This window comes from Pterocles gutturalis, unplaced genomic scaffold (assembly GCF_000699245.1).
Source record: "Pterocles gutturalis isolate BGI_N339 unplaced genomic scaffold, ASM69924v1 scaffold39705, whole genome shotgun sequence".
In the NCBI taxonomy this organism is placed as follows: Eukaryota; Metazoa; Chordata; class Aves; order Pterocliformes; family Pteroclidae; genus Pterocles; species Pterocles gutturalis.
The window spans coordinates 5,430-26,559 of record NW_010139622.1 but is presented as its reverse complement, the minus strand read 5'-3'; the positions used below and the strand labels follow the sequence as shown (position 1 = coordinate 26,559).

The following is a 21,130-nucleotide window of genomic DNA, read 5'->3' as shown; positions in this document are numbered from 1 at the left end:
CTCCTCCTCTCCGTCTCTACAACTTCTCTGAAGACTTCAAGTCTTACAAATGTCTTCACAATAGGTATTCTTAAAGCCCTCCTCTGTACAAGTTTGCTGTTCAGTTAATCCTTCCAACATTTGTTGGACGGAGCCCTGCCAAATTCTAGGTACTTACCTGTAACCTGGCAGTCTACAGGAGCAGGAGCACAGGCCAGAGCTGTGTGAAACTCAAAAAAAGTATCATGGATGTTCAGCATGCTGTTTATCTCTTCACGCACAAACTTAAGCTCTCCAGGATATGAATCATTACAAATGAAAGTCACCACGAATGTGTCTGATGTTCCTGTAAAACAAACACTTATCTGCTGCTGGTTCACTCAGGAATATTTGAATTTAAGTTCAAGCTAACACTTGGCTTTAAAATTTACTAACAGTTTCTTATTACTAACTGCTTCAAGGAAAACCCTATCTTATTGTTTATGATTTTTTAACTGTAAATACACAAGGCTTCTTTAGAGACCTGGGTTAAATTGCCTAACAGCCACAACTGTCTCTAAAGTGGGAGACCAGAATGCCCCAACACATTTCAAGAGTGTAATCACTTTCACCGAATTGTGCTTCCTAGGTCTTTGACATGATATATTTGAAGAAATAGAAAACCTATAAAACATTGTCATGCTGTACCAGCAATCTCTAAATCACATCACACATAGCAAAGTTTTGGGGCTGGAGGTTTAGTTTGTTTGCAAGAAGCTCAGTGTAATGACTGTAGAACAAATAATGCTGATACTATTTAAGCAGCATATGTTAAGTTCTGTTTAGTTCTCCTTTCCACAGCCCACAAGAAATGGTAGAATTATGGGCAGGAGATGTATTTGTCATCAAAATGGTTAGCAGTATTATCAAAATGGTAAAAGCTCTCAAAGCAAAATACATGAGAGCTCAATCACTTGCTTCCCTTTGTATATTAGGTATGAAAATGTCACAACTGGGAAAATAAGAGATTTCACCATAGCAATTTGCACAGAAGATGAACATGCAGGAGCATCTGAGATTTCTGAAGCCAAAATCCTGTTTCCCTAAAAACCTTTTGTTGTTAAGATGTCACATGCCTTTCTATGAAAACTCAGTTTCAGTACAGTTGGAGAGCACGCAAAATGCGAAAGCTAGATACACATTTTTCATTAGTCTTATCTGCAAAACAGACTTAAATTCATGAAGTAGGCATACATGAAGTACTAGAGCATTCATTTAAGAAATTTCATTCAAGAAAGGATAAGCTTACTGAAAAAAGACCTTTCAGATATGAAATAATTTTAGAGAGCATTATTCATGAAACCAAGTCTTAAAACAATAACTTCACATACAAGAGGAGCCAGAGTTCATTTGGCTTGTCCCAATCTGACTACCCATTTCTCCATGTGAGGAGCAATATTTTTCATCTATTCAGGAAAAAAAAAATCCTGTAATATATTTGGCCTCTTCCCAAGAGTTTTGAAATGCACATGTATTGCTAAAAACTGAGCCATTACCATTCTGCACAATTTTGTTTCTTCCAGAAATTTTCATATGAATTAGTTTGTTTAGGTGACTAACACCAAGCCCAGTTGGTTTTAGTACATGAACAAAGGAAGGAATGAAAACCATTCACTGAGTTTGTACAACATCAGCATCCATCTCCACTGCATATTTCCTGAACTCACCTGATTGGACATGAAGAGGACCTCTGTAGGTAAGAGTTAGAAACCCTTCACCAGAAAGATACAGGGTTTTGTCCAATTCCACCAGCCTCACCGATGTCAGATTTTCTGCTTCACATCCAGCAGCTATTTTGTCATTGATTTTACCACAGTCTGGCATGGGCCCACAGATGTTTAGCTAGAAGTTTTGAAAACATGTAGGCGTACACAGTATTAACTCCATCAGAAAAATTAGGTCCACATAGCCATTTCTACATCAGTAAAACTCACTTGTCAAGAACTATTTCAAACAGCATGAAATGTCTATCATTTCTAGACTGCAAGACAACCAACTGTAATACAGGAACAATATCTTCAACTTTCAGCTTACAGGGTCCACAAATTCTCCCCACCAGAGTACAGGATGTGGTTTGGCAAGTTTATTCTTAGACAAAAATACACTATGGTGGTATCTGTGGACAGCCTAGGACTACTGATTGCATTAAGAACACTGATACGGACAGATTAAATCCCTTTCTTGGCTTCCACTCTCCATTTCTTCAGCATCAGCAGATAAACTAGTATTACATAGAGTCCATAACTGGAAAACTATGCATAGCCTCAAAAGCATGGCTACCTTATGTTTGCTAAGAAACAGAAGTTTGATGCTTTTAAGACCATCTGAGATGAATCAAATTATCTTCCATTCCTCCCCTCAAGCACAGTACTCTCCTGCCAACTCACATTTCATAAGAGGATTGAGTCAAAGCTCCGCTTGCTCACTAAGCAAGATTGGAAAAATGCAACAACAGCATCCATAAGCAACAGACTGTACAGTCAGAATCCTTACCAAGAACTTCTTCCCAATGCCAGTAGCCATATAGCCTTTTTCAGAAGCCAGTGGCTGCAGATTGAACAGAAAGCCAGTGTTTGGATCTCTCACAGAGCAGGACTGAAAAAAAAAAGATTACGGCAGCATTATCATCTCCTTCTGTGTTTCTTCTGTTGAAGTTTTACCTCCAACTTGTTAAAGTGCCAGATTAGTGATTTACATGTATTCCCAGTCTGTATGATAATCGTCAACTTAATCTGGACAAACACAATACAGCTCTGGCAGTAGCAAGACTCCATTCAATTCTTTCGCACAGCTGTCCATTGACATCAGCCACATACCAACATATCAAAGTGCAATTTAACAGATGACATCTATCAGGGTAGTCAAGAGCAAGGAAATTTTAACAGAGTTGTTTTCACTCTAATGTGCTTACATTGAGGCCTGTAAAGTAGAAGCAACTAAGTAGCTCAGTGTAAAAAAAAAAAAGAGGTTCATTTGATGATCTCTACACAAACAAGGACAGTATATATCCTTACATATAAACTCAGTTTTACTAGCAACCTTGTAAGTGAATGAAACATTCGGTGCCACAGCAAGTAAAGTGTTCTCAACAGAGAGCACTTGAATACTTTGGCCAGAAGTTACATGTTTCAGGAACATTTCAAGAAGCAAGCAATAAGGTATCACAAGACTCCATGATCAACTTCAGACTTCACTGCACTTAGTTTTCTCCAAGAGTCACTTAAACACAGCAACCAGGAGTGCTAGAAAAAAAATATTATGTTGACTATAAATACAAATATGTCCACTTCTCCTACCTGAGAATCATCTTTTGTTTCCTTGATGGGACAAGCAGCCTCAGTTTCCCATAAGAACGTGACCACACATTCCTGAATGGCTATAAACCGTGGGCTGCTACTCTGGAAACAGATTGCAGAGAGAAGACCAGAATAAGTGTAACAGCCAAAACCTTCTCATATTTGAGATTCCACTTTATGAGAAACTGTCAGGTTCTTCTAAAAGACTTCACTATAAATACACACAATTCTCACCCCATTTCCCTCTCCCCTATTTATTTTGAAGGTCACTGCTGAAAACTAGCTAAACACTTAGCATCTCACTAAGCTTTAGCAAAGAACTGAATCTGACATCCAAATATTCAGATTAAATTCAATATTGAATCTAGACATGCATAAACAGACCTTGCCTGAGTCTAAGCTTTGAAGAGATTTGGTGTATAATGCACAGTCTATTATTTAAAAAAAAAAGTAAAAAGCAACACAAAACTCTGTTAGCTGAGGTAACAAAGTAACATGACTATTAATTATACACACTTCATTTCAGTGTTTTCAAGCAAAAGCAAAGTAGTTCATAACTGCTCCATGTCACAGATTTTTCACCATACCTTGTGGTCTGAAAATCATGCAAGTGAGGGGAATAAGACCTGCAGGTTCACAAACCAGCAGGAACAAGTCTAGGCAGGCTTCAGCTTAATGATCCCATCAGTCTAAACTTCAGTATGTGAAGCTGTATCAGCAAAAGCTTTACAGTTCTCAGAACTCCTCTAGATTCAACAAGCTACAGATGATGCAAAACCTAAGCCTGAAGATACGCTTTACAATATTCTTCCTCTTAAGAGGGTCTGCAATGTTTACATGTATAACTCCTCAGGCTTAAGTCCCCATGTATTTTTCATGCTAATTAGACTAGTCTGAAATATCACTGTCCACTGAGGCTGTTAGTTTTTAACTAGTTCTTTCTTAAGATAAAATACTTAATTGGAGACACACACTTCTCTAGCATTTAGGTCAGCTTTGTTTTCACATCTCTATTTTAAGTCCTCAAGAAATCTCCCTTGTCATGAATCTGCTACATACTACACCACACATCTGCATGTAGCTTCACGTTATACGATGGAAAACCTACTATGATGCAGCAAAAACGGAAAGATCATTTGTCCTTACAAGAGTGCCTCTGGAACAGATGAAGTGGATGGTGGTGGTATAAGTAGTTTTCCTTCCATCAGCATCAATGCACACAGAGCCATTTGCATAGGTTAGAAAAATGTGTCCAGGTCTTTCAACTACTAGTTCTTTGCTGGCAACACCAAGATTACTAATAGAGGTGACTTCAGAGTAAGAAATCTAGAAATAAACAAAAGCATGTCAGCAATTCTAAACTCAAGTGAGAAGTTACAGTCAAAACGAAGAAAATATCTACCACAATACTCTTGTATACACGAGGTTATCTTGAGAGTTTTGAAGATAACACAGGTGTAGAGATTTCTCTACATTTCTCCCCCATTCTGTACTTAAGTTCCACACATCTAACAGACAAGCTCCACAAACAAGTGCGGTTTGGCTTGGGTTTTTTTGTTGTTTCTATTTTTAGTACAATACAGTAGTGCCTCACAACAGCCACCTGCATTCACCAGCTACACAGCTTAGGAATTTAGGGAGGCCTATGCCTCGTGCACGGTAAGTAGGATTTAATTTGTACAGCTATTTAAAACACAGCATGTGGAAGCCTCCGGGCATTCTTAAAATTGGCCTTAGGGATCTGCCATGGTTAGCAAAGCCTAAAAAGCACTAGCAGAAACTGAGCATTAGAACAACCGCAGGTGCTACTAACAAGGTCCAAATTCATCTTTACTTCCACAAGATGTTTCCTATTTTTAAGAAATTCTTCTAAGTTAGCAACAGCAAGAAACAGAAGAGTATACCTCCAAGCTCTGTCCACAAACATGTCTGCTTTTTTAAAAAAATTTTTAACAATGCTGCATTTAGGTTGATCCAATATGTGCTCACTTTTACTCCAGCATCTTCAGCAATGAATTAATGAAGCCCTGAGGTGTCTCCCCATACAAAGTAAACAGCCTTACACAAGGACTAACTCAAGCATAGGGAACTAGCAATATTTCGCTTGAATGCCATAATGGTGATATACAGATTCAGTCACTCAGGCATCCACTTCAACAGTATGGAGGGAAGGTGTTCTCTCCATTTTACAGAAGGAATCAGGACAGGTTGGTGAGCCTCTAGTTCAACTTTCTCTGTATCTTTGCATAGCACTTGAAGCCAGGCCTTGGGCAAAGCGCCCACCCAGCCTGTTGGCACACACAGTCCCATGATAAGCTGTTACACTTCAGGGAAATATAGAAGCCCATAACCACCAACCCCCCCCTTTTGTTTTTTTCAGCTTGACTACATCTGCCTAATGTACTGCTCAAAGCCAAAGAGAGCTCAGAGGGGGGTGAGAAAGAATCTTTAAACACATTTCTTCCACAGTTCAGTCTAAAACAAGCCAGAACCAAGACAGAATATCCAGGAGAGCAGCCTGTTGCTAAAGCAATGCTAGCAGTCTGAGAGCAACAGTTTACAGAGAAGAGATGCAGTTTGTCAGCCTCTGCAACACAGGACAGAGCATCATGCATGTCAAACGTGATGTTGGCACACTTGTAAAAATTAAAGATTTGGTCTTTGAAGAGATGGACAGGAGGTCTATCATTCCACAATGATTATGCTAACATTACAGATGCACAGAATACCATTCTGCACAAAGAAGCCAGGATTCATGTGCCTATCTTGCATACCCCTTGATCTCACCCAACAAACCAGCTCTGAGCTGGGAGGGGAAGGCTACTCACATCATCATGCCTATATTCCATCTGACAGACAGATGCTCGCCGGTCACATCCTGGGACAGCAATCAGTGGTCGACAAACATTTATGTAGTACTTCTTGCACTCACTTGGCCTTGAATTATCCATGGCGTACCAGTTTTCACCTCTCTTCTCAGATTTTGCTAAGCTGAGCAGGAAGAGAAAGTTCCACACTAAGAATACAGTCTTCATAGATTATCTCTAGCTTTCTATCAGTCTCAGGAACCAGTACAACCATAAGACATTTCAGAATAAATTTTTTCCACTGATTTTTAAGTGTTACAATTAAAAAGAATGTCCCTAGGAAGTAGATCACAGTTGACAAACTAGTAAGTTTTTATTAAGCAAAACCATCCCAAAAAGTCAACTCACATCTTAGGAGGCAAGTCAATATACTAGAGGCAAATCCTGTCTTCATTTGAAGATACTTAAGTTAAGATTGCCACGATGAAGGTTCTAGTGCTGTCTACACAAGAAACGAACTTCATCCAGTGCTAAGCTACCAACCAGAACACTAAACTAGAATAGCCAAGTTATGTTGTTGTCCTAGTTTCATCTAGGATAGAGTTAATTTTCTTCTTAGTAACTAGAATATGTTTACTTTCCTACCTTGACAAGTCATATTGGTCCATGGTGTTGGGATCAGTCACAACACATTCCAGCGGCACTTCAGGACAAGCATATTCAGTGTACCACCTGAAGTTGTAGGTATAGTTATCTTCTATCTAAAAACCAGCAGAGTATGTCAGTGAGGTTTTTCACACAGAACACTTTGTGACTCACAGCCACTCCTCTATACATTAAGCTTGTTATTTCCCCTTGGTTTTCAGATAAACCTTCTCAGACCCATTTGTGTAGGTCTGTTTTGTTGTAGATCTTGTCACTTGCTATGTCACCAAAAACACTCAAAAACACTTTCCAAAAAGAACAGAACCAGAGCAACTAGAGCAATGTAACTGCTGTCTGCTGTGTTACAGGACACACAGTCCTATCACTTATTATTTCTCAGCCAGCTTGGTTTTTTTCAGCTAGAAATACAAGATGACCAAAAGCACTAGTAATTGCATGGCCCAGAGATTAGAGAGAAGTAAGAATCTGGATTCAGGTGAACAGCTTACTGTTCAGTGGTCAAGAGAAGCTTTATGACTGCAACAAGAGGCAGATACACCAAGAGAAACAACTCTTAGTCTGTTTTACAGATATTGGATGTTTCCATCTATTAATCTCTGGCCTAGCAGCAATTATTGTAAGTATTTTGGGATGGAGACCCTTCTCTTCTTCCTATAGAACTTCTTACCTGATACTCAGGCTGACCTATTCCAGCCTGACGGTCACACAGGAAAGTTATAAGGGTAGATCGCTGTGTTTTCTTCTCATCATTGTACGCTGTACCATTTCTGTACGTCAACTGAATCAGGCCATCATAATACGAAAGTTTGGAACTGGGCAATCCAAGATTCCAAAACTGATCCTTACTAGACAAGAAAAAAAGTGGGCTTTGAGACTGAACAGAAAGCAAAATTAATTCTGTCTTTATGAGAAGTCTTAAAAGTAGTAAGTACACACTAAGTTTACAGAAGACAACATAATTAGACAAAACAATCTAATAAGGTTGACTAGATATAAGTGAGCTAGGATGAACAGAGTGCTGCCAAAAGGAAACTTAAAACATGAACAGGTGTCCTTCTTTGGAAAGGAAAGGAAGTTGTACCTTCCTTAAAGACCTAGAAGACTTTTATACGCCCTTCTCTAGAAGGCTGACAGAAATATCAAGTTCCCATTCTCCAGACTAGAAGTCAAGCTGCAGATACCCTAATGTTGGACTCAGACTGGTTCCTTGCAAATACATGCGGACAATGAAGATGTAGCACTGCACACCAGCAAGTCTTCTCACTCGGGGAAGAAAACTACCTTCATGTCCTCTTAGCTCAGGACCAGCTTTGGTTCAGGAGGGTTTCTTTCCTCTGACTGAACACTGGCTCTAGCTGACCTAGCCTGATGACCTTCACCTGAGGACAGTTGTTAGTGTCTGTAGTGACCTCTCCTTGGCTGCAGTGTAACTCAGACAGAGCCAACTCAGCTGTATGTGTTCGCACTGCACCACATCTCAGGCAACAGGCTGACCTGGAACCCAAAGTGTACAGATACTACCTCAGACATAGTTTGTGGAAGATAACAGCAAGGATGCTGTCAGAGTATCAGTACACACCAGGACTGTGCCTGTGCAGCACCTTTAGTAATGGAAATACAGTGCAACACCCAAGCTCCGGGCTCCACCTCTGCATAACGGAGCCACTACTCATCCCGAGCGCAGCAACGCTTCTTTAGGCCAGCTCTCAGAATACAGCTGACCCTGAACCCACAATGTAGGGTGGCTTAATACAGCTGCAGCAGTTAATCTTACAGTCCCTATGGGAAACATAAGGGGGAGCAACTGATACATTCAACCTCGAAAGCTAGCTGTAAGCAAGATTACATGTGTGCGCAGTTTGCTTGAAACAGATGGCAGCATAATTACTGCCCTACCAAATAGCATTTTACATGCAAATTACCTGAATCTATTAGAGGCAGCACAGTAATTATTTTACATGCATATTGTTCACTGTTGCACACAAACAACACATCATGCAACAAGAGATCTTCTATTACAGACAACAGAACTAGAGTTACTCACCTTTGTGTTACTTGGCATGCTGCTGATTTTGTGTGACACAACTCATCTGTCACACTGCCACAGATGTTTATGTAAAACAAGTATTCGGTAGTATTAACTATATAGTGCCCAGTTTTCTTGGCCAGAGGTGATAAATCAAAAGAGAAGCCTAATCAGGAAGGAATAAACTTTATTAGTTCAGTTTTTACCTGTCATGTCTCACATGTTTGGATTCTACCAGTCTCACAACTAGTTCACCTCCCCCCGAATAAGTCTCCTTCCATGTAATTATTAATCCAGAAACAATCTGGACCAACTAAAAGCATGTTCTCTTATACAGAAAGAAAAATGTGCTTAAAACTGCTCAAATGTTGTGGGTGCTCAAACTGCTGATGAACTCGCTTTGTTCTTGTGGATCCAAAGGACCCAGTGTTGTCCCTCACAATCTTTCAGTTTGCTGAACACAAATACATACCTGCCTGAGGATCGGAGACTTGACAGTTACCTCCTTCAGTTTTAGACAGGACACACGCAGCAGCAGTATACCAATCAAATGCATATGAACATACACCCTCAGACATCAAGACTGGAGCACTTTCTAGATCACCTGGTATCACAAGAGCAACATGTTACACATACAGTCAGGCTGCCAAAAAGAACTATGAATCGAAGCCTAGGAACACTAACTCCTCCCCAACAGCAGGCCAAGATTAACGGTTCAAGTACGTCTGCTCTGAAGTCGAGGATTAAATAGAACCAAAAATACTTTGCACAAATTATTTGCATCCTTCTCCCCAGAATAAAAGTTTAGCCCAGAAGCAAAATGCACTGCTCAGTCTTTTCCTGAATACTATCACAATGTTCCAAAAAAAGTTTGCTTTGATACACAAACCTGGTGTTTTGCTACAAAGCCACAGCTTTATTACGAAGTAGTGCATAATCTGATCCCCAGCATTCAGCACACTTGAAGGATTTGCTTCCTCAGGGTGAGGTAGAGGAATACAGGTTTTCTATTTCCTTGGAAGATGGTTAAACTAGTGGGCTATTGTACGGATGATGAACAACATTAACCTCTTCTGAAAATGCTTCTGCTTTTCATAAACTGCAAGCAGTTTAGACACAAAACATACTTATTGGAAGAGAAGGTTCAAGTATCTGATCACAATTCAGAACCAGTCTTTCCCATCAAGACAATCCTTGTATACATCGCAGGTATTTTTTGAGCTTTAACCACTTAAACATACTTTCACCATGTTTAGGAGAATCTTAGCAAGACACTTAACCCACTTGTCTGTAAAGAGTACTTGTATAAAATGTAAACAGAGCTAAATACCTGCAATTACATTGTTATCATGCTAGTAAACAAACCACAATCCTTCAGCTTTTGCATAGAAGGAAATACAAGACAAAGGCACATGCTAATATTTAGCATTCATGTCTGGGCATGTTAAACGACCCCCAGTTTTTAACTGGATGAGAGAATGAAGTGTGGATATTCTCACCTGGTCTGCACACTAGAGTGATGACAGTCTTGATTTTTTTGTTAACACCACAGCTGTCTCCATTTGAATAGGTAAGTTGAATGTTTTCTCCAACCTTTTTAGGAGAAGATACAAATGTTCCAAGATTCCTACTCTTGTTTTGTTTATCTGTAAAGACATTAAATACATCACTTGTTTCCCTTCAAAGAAATGAAGTTTATTAAGAGAATATTAACTAGCCAAATGGAAAGTCTTAGGAAAGCATATCATTAGGAGTTTGTTTTTACCTCACCAAAACCATGCTACAAAGCCTGGAGGAGAATGTAATACCATTCTTTAGTTAGAAATGGCTACCTGCATCATTTCTTCTAGGGTCTTTGGGAGCACAAGAGAAACATGCTCCAATATTCTATTTCCTCAAATAACTGAAGGCACTCAGGGCAGCCAACTCCATTTGCAGAGGAAGTGGCAAGCCTTCAGAGCCTTAAACACACAAAACAACCCCCAAAAGCACAAAACCAAAAAGACTCACCTACAGAGCAAATAGCAGCATCATCTGGACAGCTGGAAGCTCCTCCTCTCTTTAGCACTTTATGGCAGACATTGATGTAATAATGCTTCCTCCCTACCTCCGAAAAGCTACTGTCCACAGCTTCCCAGTTCTGGGCTAATTCTGAAATAGAGGGGGTCATTAGGAACAAGCCATCTGGCTTAATTGTTCTAGCCTCTCCATGCCAAAATGCCTTTTATCACAAAAAAGGACCCACATTTAAACCCACTTAAGATGACAGCAACCAGGGCAGTCAGGGACATCGCTGCTTTCCTAAGGCACTCACTCATTTTGGGAAAAGGAAAATGAACACCAGTACCCCAGAAATTCACTAAGAAAAACAAAAGCTGATCATGTTCAGCTAAGGAATTGCACTAGAGATTATACATAAACTCAGGACAAAAGTAACTGAAAGCTAGTTTTCATTGCCATACCTGAACTGCGGATCAGAGGTGACAAGTCATAGTGTTTTCTCTTATCGGTGACTCTGCAAATGAGATCTTCTTTCTCTTTAACACATGCATATTTTGTATCCCAAGTAAAAAAATAGGTGCAGTCCACTTCACCAGTAAACACTGGAGTTCCTCTACCATCATTACCTTAACATTGAAGATGAATAAACAGATGTTAGGTTACTAGTGGAGGAAGGGGAGAAAAGCAGGGAGATTCGAGGACTGGCAATGAGCAAGGGATATAAAAACACTTCTGCTGCACAGGACTTGTGTTTGTGGCTTCGGGTTTGTTTTTTTTCATTGTTTTTTGTTGGTTTTTTTACTGTTGGCTAAGAAATGAGGCTCTTGTATACCTCAATACTCTTGATCATCAGTGTAAATTTAGAATAGCAGTGCTACCAAACAATCCTGCCAGATACAGAAATTAGTGCTTACTCTAACAATATTTGTTCCTTGTGTCAGCTGTGGCTCAAAGCATGCATTCCTTTGAATATAAAGTCTACTAGCAACCACAGAAGTCAAACCCTGAGCAGACAGCTTGTTCAACTCACCTGCTGTTTCATTGCACTCAAAGTTTATGACAGTCATCCTCTGAAAGCCAGAACTACATGCATCCCCATTCGGATAAATTAAAGTGAGATCCCCATCAGAATACCTGAGTAAAAAGTCAGTTTTAGATAGAAACATGGGATCAGACACAATCACACAGTGTTCTTCATGTAACAGAAGGCACAGTCTTGTTTAGTTATTGTCTCACTCAAAAGGAAAACAAGTGTTTGTCCAACAATAATTCTGACATTTCTACTGCAACAAAGGCTTGCATCCACTGATTCTTCTGGTTACTTTTCATGAATTTGTATAGAGTTTGAAGAATGCTCTAAAGCTATTCCAGCTGTGGTGGAATATCTGTTCCCATCAGTTTATTGCAGGGCTATTTTTGCAGGTGGAGGAAGTCATACTTCCTGAAAGATCACTCTGACAAGTCTGTCATGTGCTTACAGATAGAATGGAAGATCACATATAGGTGAATAATCTCTGCTTTGCAATCTCATGCAAACTATTGTCCCGGTATGACACTTGGAAATCCAGAAATTCTTAAAAAAACCACTCCACAAAATCCTGGACCTCAGTAGTCTTGGATATGATTAATGCATGCCCTTGCAAAGGAAGCAGAGATGCCCTTTTGTTGAGAACAGCTTTTAAAACATCTGATCCTGATGCCACTTTACATGCAAAACTCAAGGAGGGCAAGAGGCAGCACAGAACAATCTGTAATTCTGACACCAAAGTTGGCAAAAGTTTCTTCCCTGTCTATATAATGGCCTCTACCAACCTCATCTGCTCCTTCATTTGCTAATACCACCCTGGTATACCGTTAATGTCTTTCTATAAAAAACTGATCAAAAATACCTGCATTTTGTGCCAAATATTGCTTACATGACAAATAAGGGTATAAAAGTAGGAAACAAAGATCAATCAGAGCAGTTAGCAGGGCTAAAGAGCCTTTACACACCTCAGGGTTTGGTTCTCAAATCTTCCTGCCACTTTTTGCTGGTTATTCGAAGGTTTTACTTGGCAAGATGAAGTGTATCCTGTGCTGTCCTTGCAGTTACCTGCAGTGGTTTTCCCACATATATTCAAGTAATAGTAATACTCCTCTTTGTCATCTTTGGCCAAGTATGGCGTGACATAATCTGAATGAATAACAAAAGGAAAAGTGTTCTAACACACAGCAGAACAGATGTAAAAACCCAAATATCTACAGAGGACATTTTTCCTGTCTCCAGACATGGACCCAGAAAACTGGCTAGTAACACAACAAGCACAAAAGAAAAATAGTTAGCTTACCTGGAAGTTGAGTAAGTGGTCTTAAATCAATGGAGATATCATGTTGCTCGTTAGTCAGAAGACAGCTCTTACTCTCCAGGTAATCTCTGTGACAGGCATACTCAGTAACCCACTCAATTTCATACCGGCAATTTGTTTTTGCTGTGAGTTTGGGACCTGCACTCTGATACAGAAGTGAACAGAATTTAAATTACAAGTAGAGACTTGCAAACGTTGCCTCTGATCTCTCAGAAATAGGTGTTGAGAAGAAATAAAACAGCTCTTTAAGTGACGTGGCAAACTACTAGAAGTTTAAACAGAGGTAAAGTATCCAGTGTTAGCAGAACATCAGCAGAAGTGACAGTATTTTAAAAAGCACTTTTTCTTAACATGTCGGCAAAAGCAGAGATATGTGAGTCCAGACTGCTAAGCACAGCTTGGATTGCATTTGCCTCAGAGGAGTCCTCAAAGAGAGGAGCAGAAAGCAAGTGTTCTCTGAAGGCAAAGCAGCCTCAGACACTGGTGTTTTACCAACTTTGATTCCCTCAATCTATGACTGAAAGATGCCCAAGAATACTTTAGCCCACACCTTGGCCAGATTTTTCTGTAGTGAAATATTTTTGCACCTCTGGGGAAGGGGTAGTCTTGGTTTTCCTCACTCTAAAGTGAAACATTTAGAAATTCACTTTGTTTCACAAACATGTATCTCTGCCATCCACTAAAACACAGGTATCAGATAAGTTACGGGCACAAGTAACATTAGTAATAGGTGTAGTTGGTAATAGTAGTAAAACTACTCATACAACAAGTGTGCATAGCTGCAGTAGGGTATTTAGGGAAAGGTCTGTGGTTTGTTTCTGCACCAATGAGGATAAAGTACGGTACCTATTTAGGTCAGACAACAGCTACAAGCATGCCCTGCCTGACTGATGATGGAAGAGTGCTCAGGAGCAAGGAAAGCTCTGTGCCAAGGATTAACACTGTACTAACTCCATTCTAGTCTCACAGAAAAGCTCAGAATCCAGAAAAGGGCAACCAAATTCACCAAAATGAGAAAGAACACACCTCTAGGGAAATTTTACTCAAGTTCTTGTTTATTTCTTAAATTCTAGGAGACCTTTTGAAGAGTATATTTAGGATCACACACTTCACAAGCTGCAAGCCAGGAGGATTTCTGTTCCCTTCAGCCCTCAATAAAAATGAAAGATAATGCACACAAAAGTTAAAGACAAACCATATAACACAAACTAAAACAGAAAAGTTACCTCTTCTCCTCTCTTTGATGGGCAAACAAAAGTGATCGTCACTGCTGGGTTATGGCCTAGGCAGAAGTCTGGCTTTTGTTCATCACCGTATATTCTCTCATAACTCAATACCAGCCTATAAACAGAAAACAGCAAACCAAAAATACAATCAAGACACCATGCAGTGTACAGAGGAAAGAGACTCTTGAAAGAACACCTGCTCTTTGCTGGATACCCAGGCAGACTGCATGAAAGTAGCCTTTATCCTGAAAGCTACTTTTACGGATGTCTTTGTTCTTTTAATCTTACAGTTAAACAAAATAAAGACTAAGTCCCAGCAAAATCAAGTGATACAGTATCCTCTGGCACCCCAGTTAAGACCATGTTTGATGCCTTTTAACTCATATAGGAATGGGAACTCAGCTGATAGCCACAAGAACACTTTAGCTTTGCTCTCAGACAGCTGGAGAGCAGGCATGATAAACTCTTCCAACTTTTGGAAGAAACACTCATGTTTTGCCACATTCCTGTACTTTACCACCTCTGTACGTGTATAATCTTTTTCCATCCGGCTCCCAGAATTGAGAGCAAGACAAACTCATTAGCAAACTGACAGGAGCAAGGCAGCTGAGACAGATCAGACAAGGCAGGAGAATGAAACATGCCAACCAATCCACAGGGAGAGAGAAATGGCAAGATGTCTTGGATGAGAAAACAAGGAGACCCCAACAAAACTTCCCAACTAAGCATTACTGCTCTATGCAGTCTAACAAGCAGAACACAACAGCTCACAGAGGGGTGATAGTCTGGTTCCAGGTTAGCCACACCACACCTCTAACTGGCCCCTCTATACCTTAGGACACAGATATACAACCATCTTACTCCCTTCCCAGGCCACCCTAGTCTGATTAAGTGCATAGAATTATTATCCTCAAGCAACGAACAGGTCTTCAAACCCAGCAGGGATAAGATAAAGTTTTCTCACCAAGCACTGTTATAGAGTACTGGTTGCACTTTAATATGAGAACAAGCCTATGCTTCCTCAGATGTAAGCTTCTGCCTGGGTACAGAACACCTCAGCCACTTGTTTCATGCTGAGGGAAAAGCCCTGCAACAAAGGACTAACACCTTCTTTTGTAAACTAAAAGAAAACCCTCAACCTTGCCACTGATACTGCAGAAGTCAACAGGGAATGACTGACCCTACAGACAAGGTAAGGAGGCTCAGATGACCTGAAACTCAAAACGATCAGCATGTTAAGCAAGTCCTCTGAGGCACACTGGGTTGTTTGGGTGGGTTTTGGTGGGGTTTTTTTTGGTTGGGTTGGAGGTTTGTTTGGGGGTTTTTTGTTTGTTTGGGATTTTTTGTTTTGGTTTGGTTTTGTTGTTTTCATTCAAGCTACACTTTCAGCACAAAAGGCAGCAAACAGAACAGAGGCAGCATTAAGGAAACTCTTTCTCTTAGTCTCAGCTCTGCCACCACCAGGAACAGTAAGCCTTACATTGCTTATCTATTTCTTCTATTAAGAACTCATTAATGCAAAAATACCAAACGCAATATCTGGCCCTATTCTCAACTTTTAAAGTACTCCTGGGCAGTAGAGTGAGCCAAATACAGTGTGTAAACCCCCACAGAGAGCCAAGTGCATTTACTGTGTGGGCCCTCAAGTCAGCAGGCAGATGGGGTCAAACCTCTCTTCTGCTTGTGGGCAGAGAGCAACAATCACCTCTCACTTAGAGTTTTGCAATTCTGTAAAAAAGAGTCTCTCACAATGAAGAAAATTTGATCTGTATGGCAGCACAAGAGGATGCCTGAAAAAGACTCTACCCTGCCAGTATTTGAAGAATACTTTGAAGTGGTATTGACGCAAAGTTTCAGAAGACTCAACAGTTACCAAGATTGTTTTTTCCAGCCCCAATGAGTGAGGAGTGCCCAGAGAAGTATCACCACTAAAGTTACATACCTATCTTTGTTATGAAGTTTCAGCTGTTCCTCTGGATGGCCAACATCATATGCCTGACCTTTGTGTATCAAGCAAGCAGCACTGCCAGCAGGGCAGTTTTTGGTCTCTTCACTTGATCCACTTGAACTTCCTGTTGTAGAACATAGAAAATAGAATATAGGACTCTGTTTCTACGCCTTGCCCTGCCTGAAGTATCTTGCCATTTTATCTATGGGCTCACTTAGCATTCATTGCTTTACCCTTTTCTAAAGATACCTTTAAAACTGGTGACACTAAAATGTGAAACTGGCAAGACAAAATCTTGTGGTAGTTCATGCTGCCCTGGCTTTGGACAGCAAATTCATCCTTCCTGCCAAAATAGTGGCAGCTATTCTTTACATATACAGCTCCCAACTGACATAAAAGTGCTTATGGGCTCACTTAGCATTCATTGCTTTACCCTTTTCTAAAGATACCTTTAAAACTGGTGACACTAAAATGTGAAACTGGCAAGACAAAATCTTGTGGTAGTTCATGCTGCCCTGGCTTTGGACAGCAAATTCATCCTTCCTGCCAAAATAGTGGCAGCTATTCTTTACATATACAGCTCCCAACTGACATGAAAGTGCTAGCTATGCACCATTACCTCCCCAAGCACCTAACACTATTTTAGATGCATCTTGGGGCACTCACTTGGAACAAAGCAACAGCCTGAACTGGAGCCCAAAGTAATGAATTTAGAGCACATGAAATGATAAGAACCACCTTGGTCCTAATTGGCAGCAAACAGAAGCAGCTACAAGACAAGCTGAGCTGTTTCACTCAGTCCAGTTTAAGTCAACTTTTCTAACACTACCTGCCCACCCAGAAGGGGCTGATCTCCAAACACCTCAATAGTTGGAAGGTAAGATCTGGCTTTGCAGAAAGTAGCCTTCAAATCATCAAAAGTAGCTTGAGACAACAGTGTGAGTCCTAAAATCCTGATCTTTGGTCATAGGACAAGCTCATCTGAGGCACTGGGAAAAAACCACACTACTAGAAATTGATACAGCAACAGGTGACACAAGCAAATGTTCACACCTAGGTCCCTACAGACGTTTATGAACAAGGAATCATCATCATCAGAATCATCCACCAAGTACTGTCCTGAAACTTGGATGAGAGGATTCAAGTCATGTTTCCTCAAATCTTCATCAAACACATAGCAAGGGACCTAGAACAACAACAAAAAAATTACATGCAAAACATGCTACACAAGTAGAAAGAAGTTATGAACAGACATATATAAAGCCAAGTTAATATGTGGAAAAGGTTTTTGCTTCTGGAAACTCAAACACTTAAAGCTAGACATGCTGACTAAAATGAGGTATCCAAAGTTAGACTGTTCTGGTCTAGCTTTTACAGGAGTTTTACTATAAAAAACTATCCAGGTTACAAAAAAAGGTTCAAGAGTTACTTAAAATTCTCAGCTCCACCAACTTCCAACAGATGTTTCATATGGCTATGAAAAAGTTAGGTTTATAGAGGTTGTTGGAATTCATTTGGAACGGGGGCAGGTGGTTACAGTAAAATTGGCAGATGTGTAAAGAGTAACTTATGCATGGACAGAGCATAGATTACCTCTTTCACAGGTTTAAACAAGTTCTTCTTGCAAGCCACAAAGGTCCTCCATTCAAAATAGTGCACACACTCTGTTGCTGTTACAAATTCAGGGGTACCCTATTTAACAGAAAAAAAAATTATTTGAAAAGCAGACTTCAGTTTTATTTCACATTTGTAGACAGCAAGAATTTCATTGAAGAGGTTAAGAAAAACAGAATACAGCATGTCACAGAGCAAGGGCATATAGTTTCTTAACAGCAAGTTTGTTATTTAGCAGCTTTGTTGGCAAACTCAGGAAGATACAGCGTGCCAAATCCTTCTCAGTCTGCACATGCACCAATTCTCAAATTAACATGTGCCAGTCCTAATATGCAGTAATTGCAGCACATCTTTTAGAAGTGCTCACTATGCCAAGTGATAATGGCAGAAGCACCGGTCACATCTAGTTACTAGAAAGGAAAACACCAATAGAAGTGTGTATAAATAGATGAACAGCAAGGCAATACATGGTTTACCAGTTCCCTGTCTTTTATTCTACAAAGACAACTTTTTAGCAATCCCTTCTGCTACATAGAAAGAACAACTCTGATCTCAGCTACTTATTTTTATAGGCTCATGTTATACACACTTGTATCTATTTCAAGATGGGGGTTCTGCCATAGTTCAGGGCTGGATGCTCAACTGAACATCTCTACTTAGAGGAAGACAACAATCAGATTTTTCTGTTCTCCGTCTATTACCTCAGCCAGAAGCACCTTAGCACATTTAAACTGATTCCCTCCCCTTTTAACCCTGACATAAAATGTTGGAAACAAGTTGTTCCAGACACTATTACAAAATTCTTTTACTAGGTCACATAAAAATAGGTGTTAGAACTACGCTAACTAGAAAAAGTTTGAAGATCTCTATGATCTGGTGCTACAGCTCGAGTTGAACAACAATTTTTAATTTAGTTTGAGTCATCTGTTGAAACCGAATAGGAAACATTTAAATCTCTCTGCTGCTCTGGCACTTTGTTTGAATTGGCTAGGTTTCAAAGAGGCCATGTGCAACACAACCACCAGTGCCAACAGCGGCACTAAGGACTGGTCTCTGACACACATATGTAAACCGATCGCAGTTTGCAGAGAATACCAAGCTGTGCTATCAGTTAAGTGTGTGGAAGGTGGAACTCCAAAAGCACATGCAGGTGAACTGCATACACACATGCACCTGAGAACTTTTCAGGGATCTCCACTCACACTTCAAGCAGATTCTCATTAACAACCACTCCCTGAGAAGCCCAGCTGGACACGTAAGCACCATTAGTTCAACTATGTGCAGACAAAACGCTTACTGTTTCCAGCTATGCTGACCCATAACAGAGGTCAGTCATTTTCTTCAATGCTGTTCTATTAAACAGCCGTGAAAGGTCCACAGCTTGGGCACAGCCAGCATTTAAACAACAGCTCTCATTATGACAGCACCCTGTACGCTGTTGACTCATTCTTCCATATTACGCTATTAAAATACTATAGTGCAATCCCCGTAAAAACATTAAAGACATAGAACAGTCTGTGATCAGAGCTAAGCTGCAGATCTACAATTATTTTCTACCGGGACTGAATTTTGAAAGCCACAGTAGATCATGACCTTAATTTGGTACCAAAACATAACTGTCTCCTCCTTAGCCTATGACGCTCAGTAATTAGCACATCCACAAGTGCAGCAAGTCGCCTTAAAAAGCAAGTTAGAAGTACATGTCATTTCTAGTGAAGATAAAAACATGTGATTTGAGACTTACCAGTGTTTTCCCACACAGGAAGTTAATATTGCTCTGAATTTGGTGCTGATTGCCTTGTTGCAAGCAGTTTTGCGTAGTGTTGAATTCCAGAAGAGTTTTAGAAAGTTTTTGCAAATTTAAGTCACCTAGGGTTTAAAAAAAAACAAAACAAAAAACAGAACAGTTATAATAATACAGAGTCTTCACAGAAGCTCAAACAGGTTCTAATTTCAAGCACTGAGCAGCACAAGACATACCAGTCCACTTGAAGACAGCCTTTGAACAGAGTATAACCGAAGACCTTCCTTGCAGTTCTTGTGATTTGGAAGACTAGATCCAAGTTAAGTAGTGTTTGACACCTCTAATCACACTTCTATTTTTCTCAAAGGCTTTTAGCAAACACTTTGAATCTTAAGAAGCCCAACAGCAGGTACTACTACAAACTGGTCACTGCCTTAGGAACAAGGGCAGAAGGACACATCATAAAACTGTTACCAACTAGTTTCAAGTACCACAATTCACTCCATCCTCCCACTAGCTTCTCTTTATCAGCTTCTGAGCCTCTGTGCCACTTATACAAACAGCATCAGCACAATATGAGAAAAAGTCCATCATAGAATCATAGAATGGGAGGGACCTTTAAAGGTCATCTAGTCCAACCCCCCCGCAATGAGCACGGTCATCTTCAACTAGATCAGGTTGCTCACAGCCCCATCCAACCTGGCCTTGAATGTTTCCAGGGATGTGGCAGGTACCACCTCTCTAGACAATCTGCTCCAGTGTTTCACCACCCTCATCATAAAAAGTTTCTTCCTTACATCTAGTCTGAATCTACCCTCTTTTAGTTAAAACCATTACTCACTGTCCTATCACCAGAGGCCCTACTAAAACATCTGTCCCCATCTTTCTCATAAGCTCCCTTTCACCACTGGAAGGCTACTCTAAGGTCTCCCTGAAGCCTTCTCTTCTCCAGGCTGTACAACCCCAACTCTTTCAGCCTGTCCTTGTACGGGAGGTGCTCCAGCCCTCTGACCATCTTCGTAGCCCTCCTCTGGACCTGCTCCAACAGGTCTACATCTTTCCTGTGCTGAGGACCCCAGAGCTGGATGCAGCAATGCAGGGGTCTCACGAGAGCAGAACAGAGGGGGAGAGTCACCTCCCTCAACCTCCTGGTCACACTTCTTTTGATGCAGCCCAGGACACAGTTAGCTTTCTGGGCTCCAAGCACACATTGCTGGCTCTATTTAATCTTAAATCTACTTAATGAAGAACCCACTGGTGTCTGGGCACAGCCACTGCACTGGTGCTGCCCATGGACAAACCCAGCACAGATCCCCCTCCATCTCCCACCCCCTTTAGCACAGCCCATGTGCTGCATGAAGGCTGAGGGCAGTGCTGCATCGCTGTGCATCCCTTTCCTCCCCAGCACCTGACACGAAGGGGAAACGTGAAGCACACTT

General features: G+C 40.6%; 1 protein-coding gene across 1 annotated transcript in view; it reads right to left on the bottom strand.

Moving 5' to 3' along the window:
- The window catches only part of IGF2R (insulin-like growth factor 2 receptor), a gene marked incomplete at both ends in the record, with an annotated part of 34,050 nt that overhangs the window by 7,903 nt on the left and 5,017 nt on the right, over window positions 1-21,130 (bottom strand). The window contains 21 exons of the mRNA XM_010083386.1: window positions 158-325; window positions 1,686-1,860; window positions 2,512-2,613; window positions 3,315-3,416; window positions 4,461-4,640; window positions 6,143-6,305; window positions 6,767-6,882; window positions 7,455-7,632; window positions 8,832-8,979; window positions 9,286-9,417; window positions 10,313-10,459; window positions 10,824-10,964; window positions 11,276-11,440; window positions 11,845-11,948; window positions 12,807-12,987; window positions 13,142-13,304; window positions 14,386-14,500; window positions 16,328-16,457; window positions 17,387-17,519; window positions 17,927-18,025; window positions 19,692-19,816. Of these exons, the coding sequence (XP_010081688.1) occupies window positions 158-325; window positions 1,686-1,860; window positions 2,512-2,613; window positions 3,315-3,416; window positions 4,461-4,640; window positions 6,143-6,305; window positions 6,767-6,882; window positions 7,455-7,632; window positions 8,832-8,979; window positions 9,286-9,417; window positions 10,313-10,459; window positions 10,824-10,964; window positions 11,276-11,440; window positions 11,845-11,948; window positions 12,807-12,987; window positions 13,142-13,304; window positions 14,386-14,500; window positions 16,328-16,457; window positions 17,387-17,519; window positions 17,927-18,025; window positions 19,692-19,816 (2,967 nt within the window). The remainder of the gene's footprint in view (window positions 1-157; window positions 326-1,685; window positions 1,861-2,511; window positions 2,614-3,314; window positions 3,417-4,460; window positions 4,641-6,142; window positions 6,306-6,766; window positions 6,883-7,454; window positions 7,633-8,831; window positions 8,980-9,285; window positions 9,418-10,312; window positions 10,460-10,823; window positions 10,965-11,275; window positions 11,441-11,844; window positions 11,949-12,806; window positions 12,988-13,141; window positions 13,305-14,385; window positions 14,501-16,327; window positions 16,458-17,386; window positions 17,520-17,926; window positions 18,026-19,691; window positions 19,817-21,130) is intronic.